The sequence below is a fragment of the Triticum aestivum genome, chromosome 3A, assembly GCF_018294505.1.
Source record: "Triticum aestivum cultivar Chinese Spring chromosome 3A, IWGSC CS RefSeq v2.1, whole genome shotgun sequence".
Classification (NCBI taxonomy): Eukaryota; Viridiplantae; Streptophyta; class Magnoliopsida; order Poales; family Poaceae; genus Triticum; species Triticum aestivum.
The window spans coordinates 520759692-520783484 of NC_057800.1; the positions used below are offsets into that span (position 1 = coordinate 520759692).

The 23793-nt window shown below is 44.3% G+C and overlaps 1 protein-coding gene across 1 annotated transcript; it reads right to left on the reverse strand.

The window, feature by feature from the left end:
- Positions 1-15195: 15195 nt before the first annotated feature.
- Positions 15196-17091, reverse strand: LOC123058533 (50S ribosomal protein L20). The gene is made up of 3 exons (XM_044481248.1): positions 16916-17091; positions 15747-15977; positions 15196-15583 (listed from the first exon to the last, which is right to left on the reverse strand). Exons 2-3 carry the CDS (start codon positions 15930-15932, stop codon positions 15401-15403), a joined length of 369 nt encoding a protein of 122 aa, XP_044337183.1. The 5' UTR covers positions 15933-15977; positions 16916-17091; the 3' UTR covers positions 15196-15400.
- Positions 17092-23793: the final 6702 nt, after the last annotated feature.

Consider the following 23793-nt stretch of genomic DNA (forward strand, 5'->3'; position numbering starts at 1 on the left):
TACACTTCTCACTCTTCTGGCTTCAATGAGTAGCGCATTATCTTTGAGCGAAACGCGGGCGCTGCGTCAGCTCTATTAAGATACAAGAATCCAAGAATGCAAGACCGCAGTTTTCTACTCGCTTCAATGACCGGTGGATTTTGCAGTGCATTCTGTTGACACTCGTATGCAGCGTATAATTGTTTCGAGTAAATAACAGTGGAGGAAGCGTGGAAGGCAGTACGCGCGCGTATTAGGGGTCTAGTTTTGGGCTCTCCGTATTTAACAAGATGATGATTCTGTCCTTGTAGCGGAGTCAACTGTTGTTGTGATTATGATAGAAAAAGAACTGTTGCTGTGATCTTTCCTAACGTTGATGATGTAAGGTGGTTGGTGTTGGGCGATCGATGTTCTTACGTGTGATCCGAACGTGAGATATTAAGAGAGGGGCGGCCGAAACATACACGCGACCAATGCTCTGATGGGCTTGTATCTTTTTCTGGAAGAAATTGCATCGTATTCGACGTGTCATTACACCTACCAACCAGCCGTATGAAGATCATGTAGTAAGAAATTAAGCATCAAACGAAAAACTAGAGTATATCTCACGTTGCTTTGGAAATTGCTTACAATATATTTCTGTAATATACTAAGAGTTTTTATTTTGCGAGAAGAAAGATACTAAGATTAGACTGTGTGAAACATGAATATTTTGATTAATAATATGATGAGATTAAAATACATATAATTGATTATATGAAAAAATGCATCCTACCTCCGGTGGTAGTTACGCTCATGTCTTATATATTACCATGTGGTTGTATATATATACCAATTTATCATTATAAGTATGTTCATATATTATATCTAAGATATCTCAAACCTATCTACATGAAAAAAAAATACATGTGAGTTCATAGTTTCTAGTATATTTTCAAAATTACTTCATATTTGTATGTATACGGCATACTAGAAAAATAGTACATACTACCTAAAAATGGTATAAATATTACCAAAATATTTTTACATACTACATACTACGTGTATATACTCTCGGTTTTGAGAAATAATACATACAACATACAAAACACACATGAGGGTAACTACCACTGGGTGGTAGGAAACATTTGTCCTTATTATATTTGATTCTTATATAGTGATAAAATATTTATTAATTCATATAAGCTTTTTGTACATAGAGTGTTTACGTTCCAGCCCACTTTGTGGTTGGAGGTGGAAGAGGAGGATCCGAGATGGCAAATGTTCGGAGATGACTATGAAAACACCTCTCTATATCCTCGATTTAAAAGAGAGATTGAGAGGGATCAAGAATCCTAAATGTCTTAGGGAGAAATGCTACAAAAGAAGAGATAAAAGGTTGTTGGGCCTCTCCTACTCTGTGGGCAAGGAGGAAAAATTCTTCTTTGAACCTGTGAAACCAAGAATCTATGGAATGTGGGCAAGGAGGAAAAATTCTTCTTTGGAACCTGTGAAACCAAGAATCTATGGAATGGAGATCCCTTTGAAATTCTTGGCCTCCTTTGGTTCATAGTATTGGAAAATTATAGGAATAGGAAAGTCATAGGAAATGAGACGACATGCATCTCAAATCCTATGCATAGGAATAGAAAAGAAGATGCCCTTTGATTCACATCATAGGATTTTTTTTCCATTGAGTCTAGGCTAATGTTTATTTTCCTATGAAATGTGGAGGATAGGAAGAATTCCTCCATAGAAATAGGATTTCATTCCTACAAACCAAAGAGCTTTGAAGGAATTTTTCTTATAGAAATCCTATCCTATGAAAATCCTACAAAATTCTTCCAAACCAAAGAAGGCCTTATTGTTTTTTTCCTTCCAAATGCTCCAAGCGGCCAATAAGAATATCTCCATGAACATAGGTATGTCCCACACCTCCTGAAACAGTCCATTAATCGTGAGCCTTGTATGGAACCCTGACAATTCTCTCCATAGCAGCATGGTAAATTTCTGAAACACGTGGTAATTTTCTCTACTGCAGCATGCCAAATCCCTTAAACATATGACAATTATTTCTGATATAGCATGTCAATTACTCCCTCCGTTCCTAAATATTTGTCTTTCTAGAGATTTTAACAAATGACTACATATGGAGCAAAATGAATGAATCTACACTCTAAAACATGTTTATATTACATCCGTATATGGTAGTCCATTTGAAATCTCTAAAAAGACAATTATTTAAATACTCATTGATTGCTAACATATCTTCATAAATAATGGTACTGCTAGTTGATAAGATAGTTATTTAATAATCATATAGTTAATCACAAAAGAAAAATGCACTTGATAGTTATTCGCAAAAAAGGAAAAAATTATCCATATAGATGCTTTCATGTTCTTTTTTTTTTAGATGGGGATGCTTTCATGTTCTGTTATGAAGTCTTTTCGGTTCGTGAATTCGTTAAATATTACTAGAAGGGAAAAGTGACTAAGGGATATGAGCTAAAGATTTCTTAGCTTTTTTTTGCGAATCGATTTCTTAGACTAGTTGTAATGGTAGTATTATAGCTAGTATCATGCATGCTAACTAGGCAATTTTGATGAGGTGTCATAGCCTTAAATGAAGAAAGAGATTGTGAAGTATCATATCATGATACAGTATCATAATAAATGTTATGCTACTTTGTGTCATGCATGTCAATAAATAGAGTACTACATGATACTAATATATGATACTATGCATTAGGGAGGTAGTATCATATACATGATACTACTATATGATACTCTTCATTACAACCAGGCTTAGCATATTATATCGGTCTCCTCAACTAATACACCGTGAAGATTAGTCTCGTCATTCGCCAACAAGTAGCACTTGATCCGATGAGCTAAATATACTCTATATATAGTAGTATATGTTTGCACTTTGCACTCCAGAATTTCGCTACCTTACATCAGCTGGAACGAACTAATCCAACCAGCGTGGTTGGACGATCGCGGATCGATAAAATAGTGCCGGCTCAGAGCAGCGGCCAGTTGCACCCTGAACCGCCGGCTCGATTAAATCGAAATGAATCATCATCAGAAGATAGGTTGACCCCGAACACCTGGCGGCAAAATCTGAACCGATTCCCATCCTCCCAGACCCCACAGGGAAAGAAATAGGGCAATGGAGCTCCAGGTGCCGACCTGATCCGATCCAATCCTCAGAACGAGCTCCAAAGGAGAAAAATCCAGACGCGCGCGCGACAGAACCAGACCAGACCAGACAGGAAGAGACCAAGCCCGTCGTATCATGGCGCCGTGACGTACGACGACGCTCCGAGCAGGCCAAGTCGGAGGAGGAGGAGGTGAGGTTTGGTGGACGAATTGACGTGCGCGCCGGGCGCGAGCGACGTGTGCGCTGCCGGAGACCGGGCCGGCGTCGACCGGCGTCCGCGCGTACCGCTGACCGGCACCGGCGAGCCGATTCGACCCCGACGTACGTACGTACGTACGTCTCCACGGGTCGGGCGGGAAAGTGGCGTTTCCACGGGCTTTTTAGTTGGACGCGAAGCGGCGGGAGAAGCTCGTCGTACAGTCGCGTGGCACGTCGGTCAATTCGAGAATATGTGCGCTCTGGACCTCGGAGTGTACCGGCGTTAGTGGCGACAGCATCATAGCGCCGGGCCGACGAGCGATCGATCTGGACTTAGCTAGTTGACTTAATGGCTAGGGACATAGTGTCTTCTACGTCAAGTGTCGGCTCTCAAGGCTTCTTGTACTGTAAAAACCGGCGGAGTCTCATTCATTACTACACCGGGCTGCAATTTATGTTACCCGGTGTTCTCTGCACTGCCATGATGTTTGATAGATACATCGAAAGTTTTTTTCAGAAATAAATTAAGGATATGTTTGGTTTCAATAAGTTACGCTTGTTTGGTTGTCACATGACTTATAAGTCACCTGACCACACCTTCACACCTTGTTTTTTTATATAAAGATGGTGGGACCCACACAAAAGGGGATGACTTAGGCTGGTTGTAATGACAAGTATCATATACTACTATCATGCATATGATACTAGTGTATGATACTACATCCGTAGTGCATAGTATCATATGTTAGTATCATAGATGACTTCATTTATTCACATGCATGGCACATAGTAGCACAACATTTAATATGATACGGTATCATGATATGATACTCAAACATCTCTTTCCTCATTTAATTCCATGATACCTCATCAAATTTGCCGAGTTGGCATGCATGATACTCAGTGGCGGGCGCCACGGTAAGGGCGACTATGGTCGGCCGCCCCGGGTAGCCGAAATCCAAATACGATTCGCTTGTACATAGGCTGATACATGTGTGCATTTACACTGCACTGCACGGTCACACCCTAGCCTAGTTGCAGCCCGTAGAGCATTGGATGGGTTTTTTCTCCGGAAAACCTGAAGCCTCCAACAGAGGCGATTAGGGTTTCTGGGAGCGACGGCGGCGCACGCCCGAACTACATCGGCGGGGCGCGGTGAACCTGAGCAAGATGGCTGCATCGGGCTCCGGCAAGTCGAAGGATGACGCCCCTCCTCCGCGGGGGGCCTCAGATCGTGGGAAGGAGGCGCGGGCAACCCCGAGTTCGCCAGGCGCGGCTAGGGTTCATCTTGAGGAAGCCCTGGGGAAACTCGGCATCACGGACGAGGAAGCAACTCCGCTGATCCTAGATGATCGTGAGGATGAAACTCCGCCGAAGTGGCTACTTGCGGGGAAGGTGCTGCACCGAAACATACTGCATATCCAGACGATAGGTAATGCACTTCGCCCGGCTTGGGGGAATCTTCGAGGTCTGCAATTTCGATCTATGGGGGACAACATGTTCGTGGTGGAGCTGGAATCCAAGCGCGACAGAGAGAGGATTTGGGCAGGATCGCCGTGGCATGTCAGCAATCATGTGGTGATCCTTGCTGATTTCGAGGAGTGCATGCGCCCGGATGAAGTGAATTTCGATCGACTCCATCTATGGGCTCGTGTCATTAATCCGCCATACAACCTTCGGGACGATGCATGGGGAATTGAGATTGCTAAGCAGATAGACAAAGATGCTATGTCGGTACAGTTTGATCATATGGGCGGCTATCTGCGGGCGCGAGTCTCTGTTGATGTGAGGAAGCCACTCAGGAGATGGATCCTGATTGATTAAGCAAGAAGGAAGCGGCAAGATCTCTATGACATCCAGTACGAAAATGTACCACACTTTTGTTTCTCTTGTGGCCGCTTAGGGCATTCTGATCTCTACTGCCCCACCTCGGGGAAGAGAGACATACATGGTGATCTTCCTTTCGGGCCTAGTCTGCGGGCGTCGGATGAACGGAAGAAAACTACATCCAATGACAGTTCAAGTAAACAAGGTACTGCTGCCAATCAGAGCAAAAGGGAATCAAAAAACTCAAGTAATGTTGGTGCTAGCAAAACTACTCCTGAGGTAAACTCACCGATCAAGAATCGCCCTATCAAACGGAAAGAGGTACCTCGGCAGGAGTATAGGAGGGCGACTGGCCCACTTCTACTGATGGACTCGGGTGCAGAACAGGTGGACCTTGACACGACCTCGATGCACGATGAGGACCTATCAGAAGGACGGCATGATGAGGATGGACGGAAGAAGAAGAAACCCACCCCAGAAAACTCGGCAGAGGCTGCTGGTCAGCCCTGCCCATCCAAATGAATTGCATAAGTTGGAACTGTCGGGGGCTTGGGAACCCTGCGGCAGTTCGAGAGCTTCGCAGCATAGTGAATCAAGAAGGTCCTACCCTTGTGTTTGTCATGGAAACCAAAATAAGGGCGAAAAAAGTAGAGAACCTGCGAAATACTTTGGGTTTTGCAGGATGTTTTGCTGTCGACAGTAACGGTCTCAGTGGCGGGGTGGGACTGTTCTGGTCGAAGGAGGTTTCAGTTGAGCTGAAAAATTATAGTGTGAGCCACATTGATGTGGTTGTCACAAAGGCTGGAATGGATTCTCCGGGATGGAGATTTACTGGCTTCTATGGAGCTCCAAGAGTGGAAAATCGACACCACAGTTGGCGCTTCATGAGGACTTTATTCAGCATCCAACATCAAGCGTGGATGTGCGTAGGTGATTTCAACGAAACATTATACGGGACGGAACACTTCAGTCGTACTACACGGCCGGAGTGGCAAATGCGAGCTTTTCGCAAAGTCGTTGATGAGTGTGCCCTCCAGGATCTTGGATGGGCGGGAGTGGAGTACACATGGGATAACCAGCAGCAAGATGCGGCCAATGTCAAGGCACGCTTGGACCGGGCTCTTGCCAACTCGGCCATGTTGAATCTGTTTGAGGAGTCCAGGGTTAGACATGTTAGCTCTATTGAGTCAGACCACTGTTTTATTGTAATTGAATTGCGTGAGCTTAACAATCACACCCGTAATAAAGGAGTGAAGCAGTTTCGTTACGAGAACGTGTGGCAATCACATGGCGACTATGATGATCTTGTTAGTGAATCATGGCAGCGGCTACATCAAGGTCAAGGCCTTGCGGGTATCGCATGTACTCTCTCCAAGATGCAAGGCGAACTTGGTGCATGGGGTGCAAAAGAGTTTGGTAACCTCTCCAAAACAGTCAGGACACTTCAAAAAAAGATCGAGAGGTTCCGCCGGCATGCAGTTGGCCGAGGGCCTTCGGCGGAGGAGATGGAAACAGCTCGAAAACTCAGGGAAGCTCTCCGGCAAGAAGAAGTTTGGCTGCGGCAGCGCTCGAGAGTACGCTGGCTACGCGCGGGTGATCGCAATACAGCCTATTTCCAAGCTCAGGCGAAGCAACGGAAGCGCATGAATCGCATAGCCGGTCTAAAGCGCCTAGATGGGTCTGTATGTGCGAATCCAGAGGAGGATAAAGCGGAGGTCCAAGAGTTCTACCAACATCTCTACACATCACAGGGCTTTCACAATATGGATAGATTGTTACAGTTTGTGCCCGAACGAGTTACACCGGAGATGAATGCTGACTTACAGCGACCCTTCGATGCCACGGATGTGCGCACGGCGCTGTTCCAAATGGCCCCGTATAAAGCACCTGGCATTGACGGCTTCACAACGGGTTTCTTCCAGCGACACTGGTCAATTGTTGAGAAAGACTTAGTGCCAGCTGTGTTAGATTTTTTGAATGGTGGGGAGCTTCCGACGGGTCTCAATGACACTTCGATCACGCTGATCCCTAAGGTACGACACCCCCAATCCATCACGCAATACCGTCCCATATCTCTCTGTCCAGTGCCATACAAGATAGCTGCCAAGGCGATCACCAATCGCTTGAAACCATGGATGGATTCGATAGTGGGAGAGGAACAAAGTGCATTTGTACTAGGCAGGTTGATAACAGATAATGTACTGGTGGCATTTGAGAGTATTAATTCTATGAAGAGAAGGAAGAAAGGTAAAAATTTCTCATGTGCTATTAAACTAGACATGATGAAAGCGTATGATCGCGTCGAGTGGCATTACTTGGAGGCTATGCTCCTCAGATTGGGTTTTGGCCACCTTTTTGTTCGTCTGCTAATGAAGTGTGTCATGTCAGTCAGATTCACTGTTAGGATGAACAGCGAGTTGCTCCCTTTTTTCACACCCTCTCGGGGTTTGAGACAGGGATGCCCGGCATCCCCTTTTCTGTTTCTGCTCTGCCCAGAGGGACTCACCTCACTGCTCAACCACTTTGGCGGAAATTTTGTCGACAGAGGAGTTCGGGTCTCATACAGATCACCATGGGTAAATCATCTTCTGTTTGCGGATGACAGTTTAATCTTTATCAGTGCAACAGAGGAAAGTGCAGATAGGCTGAATCAGATTCTGCAAATATACGCGGATTGTTCGGGCCAAAGTGTCAACAAAGATAAGAGCTCGGTCTTCTTCACTTCAAACACTCCCACCCTAGTCCGGAATTTAATCAAACAAAGACTTGGAATTATGGTGGAAGCATTCAGTGAGAGATATCTTGGTCTACCCACAGCTGTGGGAAGGATCACCAGCGACACCTTTGACCATATTGGCGACAGAGCTCGTGGAAATATGCAGGGGTGGTCGGAGCGCAACTTTGCATGTGCAGGGAGAGAGATCTTGCTTAAGTCTATTATCCAAGCTATCCCTACTTTCAGTATGTCATGCTTTCGGCTCATGAAGAAGGTATGCAAGAAATACACTTCCAACATGGCCCAATATTGGTGGAGTAGCTCTCTGGACAGAAAATCCTTGCATTGGATTTCTTGGAAAGCACTTGCAACTCCAAAAGTTCAGGGGGAATGGGTTTTCATGATATGGAGCTGTTCGACCTTGCACTTCTTGGGAAGCACGGGTGGAGGTTCATGGTTAGTCCCGATTCACTGTGCGCTCGAGTTATGAAGGGTCGGTATTTCCCGGATTCAGACTTTATGCAGGCCACAGTGCCGAAGTCCGCGTCCCCAATTTGGCGGGCGATAATGGCTGGGCGTGAGGCCCTTCAAACAGGTTTGATCATGCGAGTTGGTGATGGAAGCACTATCTCTATATGGGAAGATAAGTGGATTCCAGGCACCATCAGTATGTCTCCCATGTCTATCACCACTCCTACTACATTACATACAGTCAATGAGCTTATTGATGAAGAAAATTGGACATGGAAGACGGATCTTGTGCGACAAAACTTTCTTGCTCCGGATGCAGAAGCTATATTAAACATACCTTTGCGCACCGGAGGTGGACATGATTTCTTTGCTTGGGCTTTTGAAAACTCAGGTGTCTACACAGTCAAATCGGCGTACCGTGCTCTCGTGAATCAGAAAGAGTGTCATGCTCTAGAGGAAGGGACGGCTACCGGCGCCTCAAAATCAGAACAGCAGATGTGGACATCTCTATGGAAGCTCAACGTGGTGCCTAAGGTCAGAGTCTTCTGGTGGAGAGTTCTTCGTGGGATCCTCCCTGATGAAGCAACCTTAAAGCACAAACATATCAAACCTCTCAGTCTATGCAATGTTTGCCTGGCCAAAGAGGAAGATCTCATGCATGCATTGGTGTCTTGCTCCCATGCACGCCGATTTTGGGACGAAGCGCAAAATTGGTTTGGCCTTCGACTCACGCGCTCGCACCCTGCCACCTGGGCGCGGGACATCCTATGTGATGATCGTTTCTCGGATCAGGTAAGAGAACAGATTGTGTCGGTGATGTGGGCTATCTGGCACTCGCGGAACCGATGGACTCACGAGAAGGAACATGTCGACCCAGTATACTCCACTCGACGCATTCGAGAGGATTTGGCCTTGCTGGAGATTCCTATGAAGCAGACCACTTTATTGCCAGGACATGGTTGGCGGCCTCCAGAAGCGGGATTTGTCAAAATCAATGTTGATGGTGCAATCAATTCGGAAGCGGGACTAGCCGGAGCAGGCGGTGTTGCTCGTTCTGCTATGGCGATGCTTGCTTCCTGGTCCAAACCGCATGTCGCTGTTATGGATCCTCTCATTGCGGAGGCCTTGTCACTACAAGAGGGAGTTCTCTTTACTCGTCTCCGAGGCTATGCACATGTGATATTGGAATCCGATTGTCTGAAGGTAGTGAATCTCTGGAACACTCGTCACGGCTCTCGTTCGGTTGTGGCTCCGTTACTAGTAGAGATTGGAGAGCTAGCTTTGTCTTTTGATTCTTTTGTAATTCAGCATGTAAATAGGTCTGCTAATCTCTCGGCCCATCTTTGTGCAAAACATGCCAGATGGTGACCGAGACTTGGTTAGATTCTGCACCCTCGTTCCTGATCACTAGCTTGATGGCTGATGATCCTAGGAGCGTTTTTGTTTGAATAAAGCTCTCACAATTTCCTGCAAAAAAAAATAGTTGCAGCCCGTAGCTTCAATAGTTAGCCCGACACACCCCATTCCCCCGAACAGGTACTGGCAGCCCAGGGAAATCTCCACATCGAGCCAGCCAGCCAGCACCCAAGCACACCCAGTTGTGACGTTTATGTTAGATTTTGTGATTTTTGGTGGTTAGATTATCTACAGCCGGACTTCACAAATTTGACCCCTTAAACGCCCGTGTACGCGTCCGCGGACACTGACCGGGCACGCCTCATGCATATTTCCTTCTCCACGTATAACTTTCTCATATTCATCCCCTAAATCCATACAAAAGCATGCAGAATATATAGCTACGTACTACATTTTTCCTATTCAAATTTCGTTGTTGGCGGCGATGACCGGAGCCGCCTGCGCCGGAGCCGGAGCTGCCAAAGTCGGAGCCTGGGCTGCCCGCGCCGCCTCCATCTGTTGCCGACGGCGACGCCTGGCCTCCGCAACCGACTCCGAGCAGATGGAGTTCAGGATGGCATGCTGCTTCAGCCACACGCTCACGTCCTCCTCCATCATCGACACCGCCTCCTTCCCCACATCTAGCGGCGGTGCCTCTTCCTCTTCCTCCACAGGCTCCTGCTCCTCCTCCACCGGCTCCTGCTCCTCCTTCTCTTCCTCCTCCCCCCGGCACCTCCTCCTCAACCTCCTCGAAATCCTTCTCCGGTTCCAGAGGTAGCCTCGCTTCCCTATGGATCCGGACCTTCTCAAGGAGGTAGAGACGGAGTTGGATCGTGTAGTAGCGGCGGCGTGGGGGTATGGCTAACAGGCTCGAGTGGCGGCGGAGGGAGGAAAGAGGCGGATGTGCTAGGGCTGGGGGCGCCGGCCGGCTTAAATAGGCGGCTACGGCCTCGGGTGGCGAGCATTTGTCAATCAAAAAATTTATACCTCAGATGTTTCGCCCCGGCTAAGTTCAATTCGTGGATCCGCCACTGATGATACTACCTATGATACTCCCATTACGACCAGCCTTATAAGTTTTAAGTTGGGGTGAAGCAACTTATGACTTATAAGTTGAGTCTGTTTGGCAAAATAAGTCATTTTTTTCACTTTTCGACTTGGTAACTTATTTGAAAACAAACATGCCCTAATGTACACGTGTTGTGGGACTGCTCTTCTCTATATGTTTCATGCACATATATTTTTTTCTTCTTTCCTGTTCGATCTAATGTGTTTCAGCCAGCTGGTATGCAACAGAATGTACCGACCGACGTGTCCAAAGCAAACGAAGGTGTGGCCGTGTGGGCGAGAATAATGGAGTAGTCGGCCATCAGCAAAGCGGAAAACGGACGATGCATAAAGCAAAAAACTGCAATTGACTAGGGTGTCGATCGTGCGTGTCTCCCCGTCCGACTTCGCAATGCAAAGTAGGGAGACGGAGACCATGAATAAAGCTGGATAGTTGTTTTGGAAATCAATTACAACGTCAAGGCCGTGATTAGGTCGTCATGAGTTGAAATCCAAGATGAATTCTTGAGAAGGTTGTTATGATCGATCTGTGAGCATGATGAAGCCCCCTTGAAGAAGTTCCGAGCCATGTCAAAGAGACAAAAAGGTCTGGCATGGCCCATGATTTTTCACATTTGTAGTACTATGTCAATCACAAGCTAGGGAACACGGCGCAGATGAACACTTCGTATCATATGAACAAACGACCAAGAACAGAAAAGGCAAGGCACAGTTGAAAAGACGAGGAAATCGAAGTATAATTGCTTCAGAAGGCAGCTAGATTTATCTGCAGATTCCTCATTCCTCTCCCCAAAAAGAAAGGAAAAAAGACTTGCTTGCACATGAAGCATCATTTTTTTAACAAAAAAAGGTTTAATTTCATTGACAGCCAGTCCAACCATATTAATGTTGAACAGAAATACATCATCTCTTATTTCTTTGTTATTAAGTAAAATGGTACTTCTTGCATGTCACATTGTCACTCTCTCCATCATATAAAGATTTTCCTTTGCCCAAAGCATTTTTTTTTAATTAGTAGCACGAGGAAGGCACCTGCTCCTTTTTCTCTTTCACCTTTCCAAGAACTGCCAACTCCAAATGAGCAGGAAAAAAGATAGTACACTATATAACTTTTCGACAAAACTGTGACCGGAAGACCTGTTCCATGTACCACCTGGGTCTCTGATAGATCCAAAGTCCAAGGTTGCCCTGGGTGTCCAACTTACACGATCAGTGACGTGATCGTAGCCCAACAACGTGAGGAAGATCAGATCAACCACCCCGATCCAAGTGAGACAATTGAAATGCTACAGCAGTGCCTCTAAAGGAGATCTCTGATCCTTTCAGCGATAGCCACCGGCCCGCCTATTCACCTAACACTAGACTAACCTTTTCTTTCAGATGAACACTAGGTTAGACTAACCTTAGAATGTTAAGTGAACTCATAGTTTCCTCGGCGATGGAGACGGCGAATGATCATGTAAGGGCAAGGCTAAAAGAGAGGAAGATGTCTTTGCTTCTAGTAGTGAATTTGCAATATACTAGAGGCCAAGGAAAAAGCATTCATTTGCGAATGTTGAACTCATAGTTAAACCCAATGAATTTCCAGACGTATCCTCTTGATGAAAACATCGGACGAAGTTCATGCCGTCGGAGCTCGTCATCGGAGGGGACATGATAGAACCGAAGGAAGAGAAACCAACTGTGCATTGAAAAGCAACATTGTAACTGATGCTACAATGAAAATAGTACTAGGAAACGTGTCACCGGCATGCTAAAATGGTACTTCTTGCATGTCACATTGTCACTCTCTCCATCATATAAAGATTTTCCTCATTCCTCTCCATCATAATGGTACTTCAGAAGGCAGCTAGATTTATCTGCAGATTCCTCATTCCTCTCCCCAAAAAGAAAGGAAAAAAGACTTGCTTGCACATGAAGCATCATTTTTTTAACAAAAAAAGGTTTAATTTCATTGACAGCCAGTCCAACCATATTAATGTTGAACAGAAATACATCATCTCTTATTTCTTTGTTATTAAGTAAAATGGTACTTCTTGCATGTCACATTGTCACCGGCATGCTAAAATGGTACTTCGCTTCTAGAGCGGGGAAGGTGGCACCAACTATTATGGTTGCAGCTCGCGACGTCAGGAGCACAAGGTCAAACTCTCTTCGAGTGGATGTGGTCAGATGAGCCTATTAGCCCGGTTGTTTTCCTGAGATGGCCACCAAACCCAGGGGGACGATGACAAGCAAGCCATCTGCTCCAATTGGCAATTGATCACTTCAGCGCGACTGGGCTCAAAAGATAAATACTAGTCGTACTACTGCATGGATGCTAAGCTTTCATTTGTGATGTGAACTTTGGGGTTGGTATCTTCACCGAAATAGTCCAACGGTTATGCTTTCTGGAGGCGAAACGTTTCAGCTAATCAGAAAAGGAAACGTATAATAACGTGTCCATGCGGAAACCATGGGTACAGAGACCGATTAGATGGCCTGATTGTACTAGACCAGAGCCAGACCCTTCATGTATGATCTGTGAGATCCCTAGGAGTCATTGTTTGCGTGGTTCACCTACTGTTGTCTCCGTCATACAGAAAGCATAGGATGGGAGGTTACACAATATGCCACTCGACTCTGGTCATTCTAACCAAGCTGGTTACCTACTCAGCGCAGTCACAGTAAAAGCAAACAGTGCCGTGTTAGATTGAAAACTCCTCAATTTTTCAGAAGCAATTGTATACCACCTCTGTTTCTAAATATAAGATGCTTTGGCGGTTTAAACTGGACTACCAAAACGTCTTATATTTAGGAGCGGAGGGTGTATATCCTGGATACTGAAATATTGTACCGCGCAGCATGAATATCTCAAATCACAAAAGGCAATATGTAGACAGTATGAGATGTTTTATGAGGGTGAATGGCAGAGAATCACACAAGCAAAAGAAACCAAAGAAGTTCCTTTCTGCAGCCTGCAAAGAGGGCAAGAAGAAGTGGATTTGATAGTTTTTCAGAAAATGCTTACACTGTTTGATAATGCAATCATGGAGGACGGCTGCTTTATTCCCACATCGGCTGATAAAATTCTGGTGCATTCCAGCCAAGAGGAGGCCACCAGCTGCATCCATGGCTCTGCTGCTCCGATCTACATGTGGCGTTCACACTCGCATGGGTAGGGACAAAAGTTTACCAAGGAAAAGCATATGCAGACAAAACCGAAGAGCAGATCTGATGTGCGATTGGCCGGGAAAAGAAAAGAGAATCAGCCACAAACCTGTGTGCGCAAGTAAATTCCTGGAATGTCTCTGCTTTAAGCTTTCTCTCATTCCGTTGGGAAAAGGATAGCCCGGACACACCGAGAAGCTGGCCCATGACATTCTGTACACATTGCCCATCCAAGAAAACATTCTTTACACACCGTGGCATTCCTTGGCTAGAGCAGTTGCCACACATGTGGAAAGTGCCTGAGTGCATTGCCTGGTCCTGTTACCTGATCAACCAATGGTAACACATCTATATATGATTGCACATATAACATGTTACAGAATAATTATGCTCCGCGGGTGCGGCTCTATTTCTATATACGAGTATTAGTATTCTGTTTTAGCAGAATTTGAAGTTATAGATAATATATATGTATCTCACATCACATGTGCATGTATGACCATTGTCAGATGGGCCTTGGGAACATTAGCAAAGTAAAGAAAGGGACAAAGGAATGCACGAAATTTGTTCCTTCATTTTCAGGAGAAGAATTTCTGTTTTAGCATATGCACTACTCCACGCCAAGTGAACTGAGGTTCTGAGCACCCCATCTGATCAAAAACATGTACTGCTAGTTCTCTTCTATACACCAATGAATGGCTGGTATGGGAAGTGTAATCAGAGGATATCCTTTTTAGTGTAAATAATCAGAAGAGGTCTGTTACTGACCAAGAGTAACAAGGACATTGGACTTAGGCTTTGTTTGTTTCAGCTTCAGGGCAAAGCTTAATCTGAAACAAACGGCTATTTTCTTGAAGCACGTCCCGGTGTACTTCAGTGGCAAAGCTGATTCTGAGTGAAGCGAATCCACAGCTGATTTGACAGAAGTTGAAGCTGAAACAAACAAGGCCTTACTGGGATCGAGCCAGACGATTCCATAACTTCAAAAGAATTCTGAACATCATGCACTCTTAACTCTTGCGATGAAAAATGAAGAGACGTGCAACACTCCCTTGGTTTTGCTCTCTAGACACAAGCACTTTACAGGTACGCATTTAGAAGAGGGGTATTTACTGGTCACAATTATAGATGAGCACAACACAAGGGTCACCGATCTCTATCATATTGCTACAGAAGTAACAATCGACATTGATAACTTGTAACACAGAGAACTCTCTCTATAAGACCAACAGAAAGGGGACTCTCTCTATAAGACCAACAGAAAGGGGCCAAATGAGCAATAATTCATTGAAAAGGTGTTCCTGCTAAAGAGAATACCACAGGGAATGGCAAAAGGAGATTACATGAGTCACCTCCAGGATACAAGATATTGGTGGACTGGTAATAACTTTCAGTTGCAACGAAGGGAAAACGGAAGACCGTCATGACAGCAGTAATTTATTGCACAAGCTGTTTCACAGAATAGCTGCTAGACCTTCCTTTTGGGTAGGTGGTCTGTTCCCCGGAAATGCAGTGCGAGATACATCAACAAGTGCCTTGAAGCTGTATGGCTCATGCATTGACAGCTCCGAGAGCACCTTCCTGTTCAGTTGGATGTTCTCCTTCATCAATCCATGCATGAAGTTGCCATAATTCACCTGCCAGTCAGATGCAAGAAAAGAGTTAGTTAAACCACAGAATGTAGTTTCTATCGACCTGTCTGTCTTGAGATAATCATTCAAAAGATGATGTTTCTTTCTTTATTCATAAATAAAAAGGCTATGGTTATTAGACATTCCTAGCAAACAGATCGATACATACCCCATGCAGTCGTGTACCAGCATTGATGCGCTCAATCCATAGGGACCGCATGTCTCTCTTCTTGTTACGCCTATCCCTGTAGGAATATTGCAAGGCTTTCTCAACCCTCTCCCGTGCTATCCTTATGCAATTTTTCGCCCTTCCTCTAAATCCCTTTGCCAACTTGAAAATCTTCCCCTTGTTCATTTTGTAGCTAACAGGCTCCTAGATGCTTTGACCCCTTCCTACAATCTGAAACAAAAGATTTTTAAAACTTGTTAGCTAATACTCCCTCCGTCCCATGTTAGTTGTCGCTGAAATGGATGCATCTAGACATATTTCAGTGCTAGATACATCCGTTTGAGCGACAACTAGAAACATATGATAGTGAAATTTCATGTGCACTGTTAGCTCCACACAGAAACACCGTGTACCGACCGAAAATTCAGAACATTTTCTCTTTGCTTGCTCTGCAAATAGTAGCATATGCTGTCATATGATACTCCTTTTATTTTAATAAACAACAGGCTATTCGTACAATATATGGCCCTGAACTTTTAATCAACATGAACATCCCGGTGAGGAGTTGAAAGAACATCCCCGCCCTGGATGTCATCGCCCTCCTCCATTATCCACCACTATGAAGGGAATGGGGACCTGTTGGGGCTTGTTTAGTTGTTGGGGAAACAACCCACTAGGGGAACCATCCTTCCACACAATCCCCACATGGACTGAATGTCGCTCTATTCGATCCCCTCCACCATGAGAATTCGTTTGGACTGGCAGGGATTTTCATATTGTAACATAAAGCAACTCAAGAAACTGGGGGAAATGTTTCAGGAAATTCAATAATTCACACAATTCCCGAAAATATACTAAAAGTTTGAAATCGTATGTTAACCATTGCTACCGCCCTGTAGCAGGACATCGAAACATACATGGACGGCTACAGGCGAAGCAGGCACAAGATGACTAAGGGGGTGATTTCGCTCGGTTACGGGATGGGTTCTACAGGCGGCTGGATGGCGGACGCAACGGCCTTGCGGCCTTAATCTCGTCAGATGCGGAATAACATCAACTGCAGCCGGACAATTTTAGCCCTTTAGGGAAAAAACAGGAATTTATTACACTTCGTGATTGCGGAGGGAAAAGGGGTCGTTGGCAATAAGAAAAATTGTGCGAAATCATACCCTCCCGCCGAAGCGTCGCTCCGTGGTGGCTGCTGCTCGTCGGAGGGATGCTAAAGCTAGACGGCGGCGGCGGCGGAGGGTGGAGGGTTTGGGGGCTTTGTTCTAGCGAGACTTAGCAGGCGGTCGACACAGCAGCGCGGTGGGCCGGCCTTTAATGGTCCATGTTACAACGTCCAGAAATGGGCAAGCCTTAAGCGGTTAGCTGGGAGGAACGGTTTTAAAAAGGTTCTGAAAGCTTCCATCGGGTTGGAAGCTTCCCAAGTCGGGTTTTATTTTACCTTTTTCCTTTATTTAGTTCTCTGTTGTTTTTTCTGTTTTATTTAATCGGTTTATTCATTTCAATTTCATTAGTAAAGTTTGCTTTTTCATTTTTTTTCTTCACCGGTTTTTCCGGGTTTCTTTTCTTTTCCTTTCTTTCTTTTTCACCACTTTTATTTTTCTATTTTAATGTTAATGAATTCGTGAATATTTTTAAAACAAACAACAACAACAAAGCATTTACTCCCAATCAAGTTGGGTAGGCTGGAGCTGGAACCCATAAGATCTCGAAACTAACTCATGGTTTCAACATGTAGATATCTAACTTCCACGAATCTCTATCCATGACTAGTTCTTTGGTGATATGAGCATTTTTCAAAGTAGTCAACACCTTTTTTGTTCATTATTTTTTCTAAATTCGTAAATGTTTAATTAAAAATTGTAAAAAAAATTGAATTCATGTAAAAAATTAAATTTTGCAATCGTTCCTTTCAAATTCATGGAAATTTACCAAATTCAGGATTGTTTTTCAAATACATGAATTTTTTTTCTAAATATGATATCATTATTCAAATTCATGAACATTTTAATAAATTCTCAAGGTTTTTAAATTCATGAACATTTTTTCAAATTTATGAACATTATTTTGAAATTCTTAAAGATTTTTAAATTTATATAAAAATATAAACATTTTCCAAATTCCTGAACTTTTTTCCAATTCGTGGACATTTAAAAAGAATCCTGAAAAAAATTCACAAAAAATCATGTTCATGGACCTTTTTTAAGTTAAATATTAAACTGGCAAAAATAAGAAAATATAGTGGAAAATATTTTTAAAAACATGTGTTCACTCTAATTGAGCAGCTCATGTAGGGGGGGGGAGCGATGCATGTTGTAGTCCTTGTTCCCTATTCCTTGCCCGTTGAATAGAATAGGAGACCTCCTCTTCAACGCCTTAAACGGTTGAACAGTAAGTTGACGCAAACACGCGCATAGCGGGCCGTGGCCGAAGTAGCTCACTTGCTCGCCCCAACCTTGACCGCTCGAGTGATGCATGTTGTAGTCCTTGTTCCCTATTCCTTGCCCGTTGAATAGAATAGGAGACCTCCTCTTCGGCGCCTTAAGCGGTTGAAGAGTAAGTTGACGCAAACACGCGCCATAGCGGGTCGCGGCCGAAGTAGCTCACTTGCTCGCCCCAGCTTTGACCGCTCGTGCTATTGATACGTCTCCAACGTATCTATAATTTTTTATTGCTTCATGCTATATTATCTATTGTTTTGGACATTATTGGGCTTGGTTATACACTTTTATATTATTTTTTGGACTAACCTACTAACCAGAGGCCCATCCCAGAATTGATGTTTTTTTACCTATTTTAGGGTTTCAAAGAAAAGGAATATCAAACGGAATGAAACCTTCGGGAATGTGATTTTCTCACCGAACATGATCCAGGAGACTTGGACCCTACGTCAAGCAACCAACAGGGAGGCCACTGAAGGAAATATGCCCTAGAGGCAATAATAAAGTTATTATTTATTTCCTTATATCATGATAAATGTTTATTATTCATGCTAGAATTGTATTAACCGAAAACATAATATATGTGTGAATACATAGACAAACAGAGTGTCACTTGTATGCCTCTACTTGACTAGCTCGTTGTAGCGACCCGACCCGAATGGGTCAAGTCTCTGTGCTTACGTGTCATCCCTGGATCGGTATGCTGACACACACAGTATTCGAAGGATTTATAACAGAGGTAAATCACATGTATAAAGTAACGTAAATACTATTACCTCAATCCAAATAGCGGAAGCAACAAGGTTGTGGATTCCCATCAACACCAACGGCAAAGTTGAGTGTAGAATCGTAACCCTAACGTATCACTTACTCGTCGTAAGAAACCTGCAATATGAGATGTTGCAGCCCGAAACGGGTCAGTACATTGAATGTACTGGCAAATTCACACCATAGAGAATGATGAACAATGACTATCACTACATGCATATTTGGCTGGTGGAAAAGCTCTATGGTTATAAGGTTTTTGCGTAAAGCCAATTTTTCCCTACTGCAAAGGAATAAATTTATTTAACTATCATGGTTGTTGTGAAACATTGAGAATGGTTGATAGCATTCTCAATCCCAATTAAGTGATTAAAACCTAGCAACATTAATTAGAAGTAACATGTTGAGATTCACATGATATTCAAGTACTAGATACTCAAGTTGTCCATAACCGGGGACACGGCTAATCATGATTAGTCTATACACTCTGCAGAGATTTGCGCACTTTTCCCCACAAGACTCGATCGCCTCCGTTTGGTTTCTCGCACTGCAGGGTGTTTGAGAAGACGGATGACCGAGACACAGTCTTTCGGAAGCGCTAGCACCTTACATGTGGGTAGACCGGTACACCTACTTCCCCTACATCTGCTAGTCTACCCGTAAGAGTTCGCACAACTTAGTCAACTATGCCAGAGCCCATAATGGCTTGTGGCTGCACACGGAAGTTTCTAGCATGAAAGATCTTATGATCTCTTTGAGCCTAGGTGGCGGTCCAAAATAAAACAGGCAAGTCCTGATAGACATCAGGTGCCTCAATCCACCCAGATGTGTATTAGGTTGCCATCTTAGATAAACCCTTAATTATAAATCTCACATCTGTCATGGATATCACTCATCCAATCCACGTCTACTAGCATAGCATGGCATAATAAGCAAACGTAGAAGTAACTCCCAAAGGTTTCATAATAATACAGGTAATAGGTACTACCTCATCTACTTCCCATCCCACAGTTTAATTAGATCCTAATCATGCAATGTGTGAGGATTGGTCTAATGCAATAAAACTGGGTTGTAGAAAAGGTATGATCAAAGTGTGAACTTGCCTGCAATGTTGATGAAGATGATTCGCACTCAAAACACTTGATAGATCTACTCGTCACACTCTGGTCAATCTATCGTAAGCAAACAATAGTAACCACACAATAAGTACTCATCTAATGCACAAGTAAAACTCGAACGAGAGAACGAACCAGATAGTTCAACTTAAGAACTCCGGTTGCAAAGAAAGAACGAACCGAACAAAGAAACGGAAAACAAACGGCGGAAGAAAACAACTCGGTTCTAGCAAGTTGAATCTAAGTCAAATTTTACCGGGGCAAAAACTTGTTTAAGTTGATTAGACGGAACGGCGGTTTCAAGAAGAAACTCCAGGCGCTTGAATCACCTGATTCCGATAAATGGGCGAGAAGATAAACTAGAACGAAGATCGGATCTGAGATCGCGATCGCGGAATAAATCCGACGAAAAGAAAGAGACGAACGGTTAAACGAATGGGCGTCGTTAACCAGGAATAATTGGTGATCACGTTCGTTGAGACGATCGGTTCGAAAGAAGAACGAAAACCGATCTAGGGTTTCGGAAAAGAAACCGAAAAAAGAAAACGAAAAACCAATCTAGGGTTTCGGAAAAGAATCCGAAACGAAGAATCGGAGAGAAAAACCGGAAAAGAAAACCGGAACGGTTTCTTTTAAAAGAACCGAACCGCGGGGAAGAAAAAGAAAGGCGCGGGGCTACCTCCGGCGAGGCGGGGCGAACGGTGGCGACGGCGGTGTGCTAGGGCGGCGGCGGCGGCGCTATAGGGGCGGCGGCGACGGGTGAGGGGAACAACGCAGGCGAGGCAGCAGCAGCGGCGAGCTCTGGCGGCGTGGGCGGCGTGATGCGGTGGCGGCGGCGCGAGATGCGGTGCGGGGCGGCGCGAGATGCGGCGCAGGGCTAGGGCACAAGGGCGGCGGCGCGGGTGTGGGGTGGCGTGGCGGCGGGTGAGGCGCGCGGGGTGGGGCGCGGCTTGAGGAGGAGAGGGGGTTTGGGTTTGATGTTTTGGAGGGGGGGTGTGGGGGTATTTATATAGGTGAGGGGAGGGGTTACTTGGGGTAGGGGACAAGAAATAGACTAGGAATAGGAAAACAAAACAAAGGAAAGGGGAGGGGCTACCGACTTGGCCAAGGGGTAAGGGAGGGGCGGCCGGCTCCTGGAGTCCCGCCGGGACTCGGCGAGCGAAGCCCCTGGCGCTAGCGCACAGGGAGCTGGGGCGGCGGCTGGCCTGGGCCTTGGCCCGGCTGGCCTGGCTCCTGTTTTTTTTTAAATCGGTTTCGCGCGCAGAAAACAAAAGAAAAGAAAATCTAAACGAACTCCAAAATTTCTAAAGTAAATTTTTCCCGACTCCTAAAAATGAGCCGAACAAAATGAACTTTTCTACGGACCTAAAATGCAATTTTTGAAAACACGCATTTTTCCCTACCCAAATAAAATGCAAACAAAACTCCGGCAAAACCAAAATTGATCTATCTATTAAATCTTCATTTTTCCTATATTTTGGGAAAGTCATATTATTCCCTCTCTCATATTTTGATATCGGAAAAATAGTTGAAGATGAAATAAATAAATCAAATGATCCTCTTTTCAAATTCGAGAAAACTCTCAAATATGAAAACAATGAAATCTCCAACTCTCTCCGAAGGTCCTTGAGTTGCGTGAAATTTCTAGGATCGACCAAAATGCAAGAAAATACGATATGCATGATGATCTAATGTGTAACATTCCAAATTGAAAAATTTGGGATGTTACAAACCTACCACCCTTAAAAGGAATCTCGTCCTCGAGATTCGGAGAGGCTAGCAAGAAAAGGTTAGGGTTTGGGGGTCTTCTCAAAATCCATCGATCATCATAGGGGTCTGGGGTGCTACCACCCTTAGAAGCATGGTTACAGCTCCATCGAAACTCATATACTCCATCCTTATTCTTGACAGTGTCGGTCTTCTCAGATCCTCGAGAAAAAATCCTTCTTTGAGCTCTTCTGGTAGTGGCATAACCTTTTCCACAATTCTTCTATCCTTTTATTTTGGTAAGGTTATTCCGCGACTGGGTCTTTGTAGCTGACGGGTCGGGCGCCAAAACTAAACAACTATCGATATCTCATGGTGGTCAACAATTTATGGTTTCTCCTGCAGGAAATGGGTCTTGGTTGATTCTCACCGCATAACCTACGGTTGGCAAAAGCTGCCGTGTACAAGGGAAAAAATCTTATTACCATTCTAAGGTTTAAACAGAGTTTTTGATCGTCGTCTCTCTACTATAGGTGAGTCACTTAGATTTACCATCCCATATAGCAAGGCGAATAATAAGAGTAAGTCGGTATGGTGATCAATCCATCCCGCACCCAAATCATTACCCTGTATACAGTTTAGCGAATCTCGCATACTAACACTTGGTCATTCCTCACAAGCATTGCAGAATTTCTCTCGTCGACGAACCAAGTTCGGAATAATCCATTGATTCTGCAAGCCAGACAAACATCTATCGTTCCTTCACAACTCTCAGGTTTTGCGTAAACTCCTATAAAATCGTCTATCGACAAAGGTATATTCACTTCCAGGGTTTTTCCTTCAGCAAGAATGTGCTTGCTTCTTGGCAGGTCCTGGATCCTGTGGGTTATGGCACATCCCATCACTTGCAAACCTTGAACTCATCATCGGGGCAACTGATTGTTATTCCAACTTCCTAGTATTCTTAAATCCATCCAATTGTACTATCTTCCTCCTTCTATTGGCACCAAACTAGGACATGATTACTCAGACTCATCATGGAGTTTTCCATTGATCCATATTTCCAACATCATACCTCCTTTATATCCAATAGTACTTCATCTCTTCATCCTCGTGGGATATCCCTCATACCGAGGTAAAAAAACTTATACTTATAAAGTCCATACTCTACTTCGTGGAACATCATTATCCTTTCCAGGGTCAAGCGTCCTTACAGGGGAATATTGGCCATCTCTGCATGGCACTTCTTCAACTGGGAAACGTGACACACATCTTGAACTCCTGACGGTCCTTCCGGTAACTCCAACTTGTTGGCCACTTCTCCCATACGCTCCAAAACTTGGTATGGTCCTACAAATCTTGGGGCTAATTGTCCCTTAACTCCAATTCGTTTAACTCCTCGCAGAGGGAACACATGAAGACATGTTCGGTCTCCAATTTCATAGACTACCTCCTTGAGTTTTTGAGTCTACATAACTCTTCTGCCTGGACTGAGCTACCTTCAGTCTATCTCAAATCAACTTAACATTCTCTTCTGACTACTTGATCACATTTGGTCCAAACAACTGATGGTCTCTAACTTCATCCCACATACTCTTGGGGCATCACACATATCGAGACAAAACTCGTATTCATTTTTGTCCGAAATCCACTCAGTGGAGTATCCTTATCTTTTCCAGGGGTCAATGGTTCTTACAGGGTACTACCACCCTTAAAATGCACAAACCTTCCATAGACCATATTTCTCTTATCCTCAAAATGGTCAAAATCCTTCTTCATAGAGTAACTCATAAAATCCAAATCAGTACCAACGATGCTACTTTATTCATTCTCAAATGATTTCAATCTCTCGCCTCTCCATTACATGTCTCAACTCAACACCTCAATATAAAAGAAAATGTTCTCACTTCTACTACTCCATTTCTTTTGTTGCAAACTCAACTATCTAGCGCAAGTTTCCTTCTCCTTGGGGCATTCTCTGGCAAAGTGCCCTGCTCCATTACAACTAAAACA

Coding starts and splice junctions, on each gene's coding strand:
- LOC123058533 (XM_044481248.1), bottom strand. CDS start 15,932: ATGAACAAGGGGAAGATTTTCAAGTTGGCAAAGGGATTTAGAGGAAGG. Junction 15,584..15,746: donor CTGGTACACGACTGCATGGG/GTATGTATCGAT, acceptor TCTGACTGGCAG/GTGAATTATGGCAACTTCAT.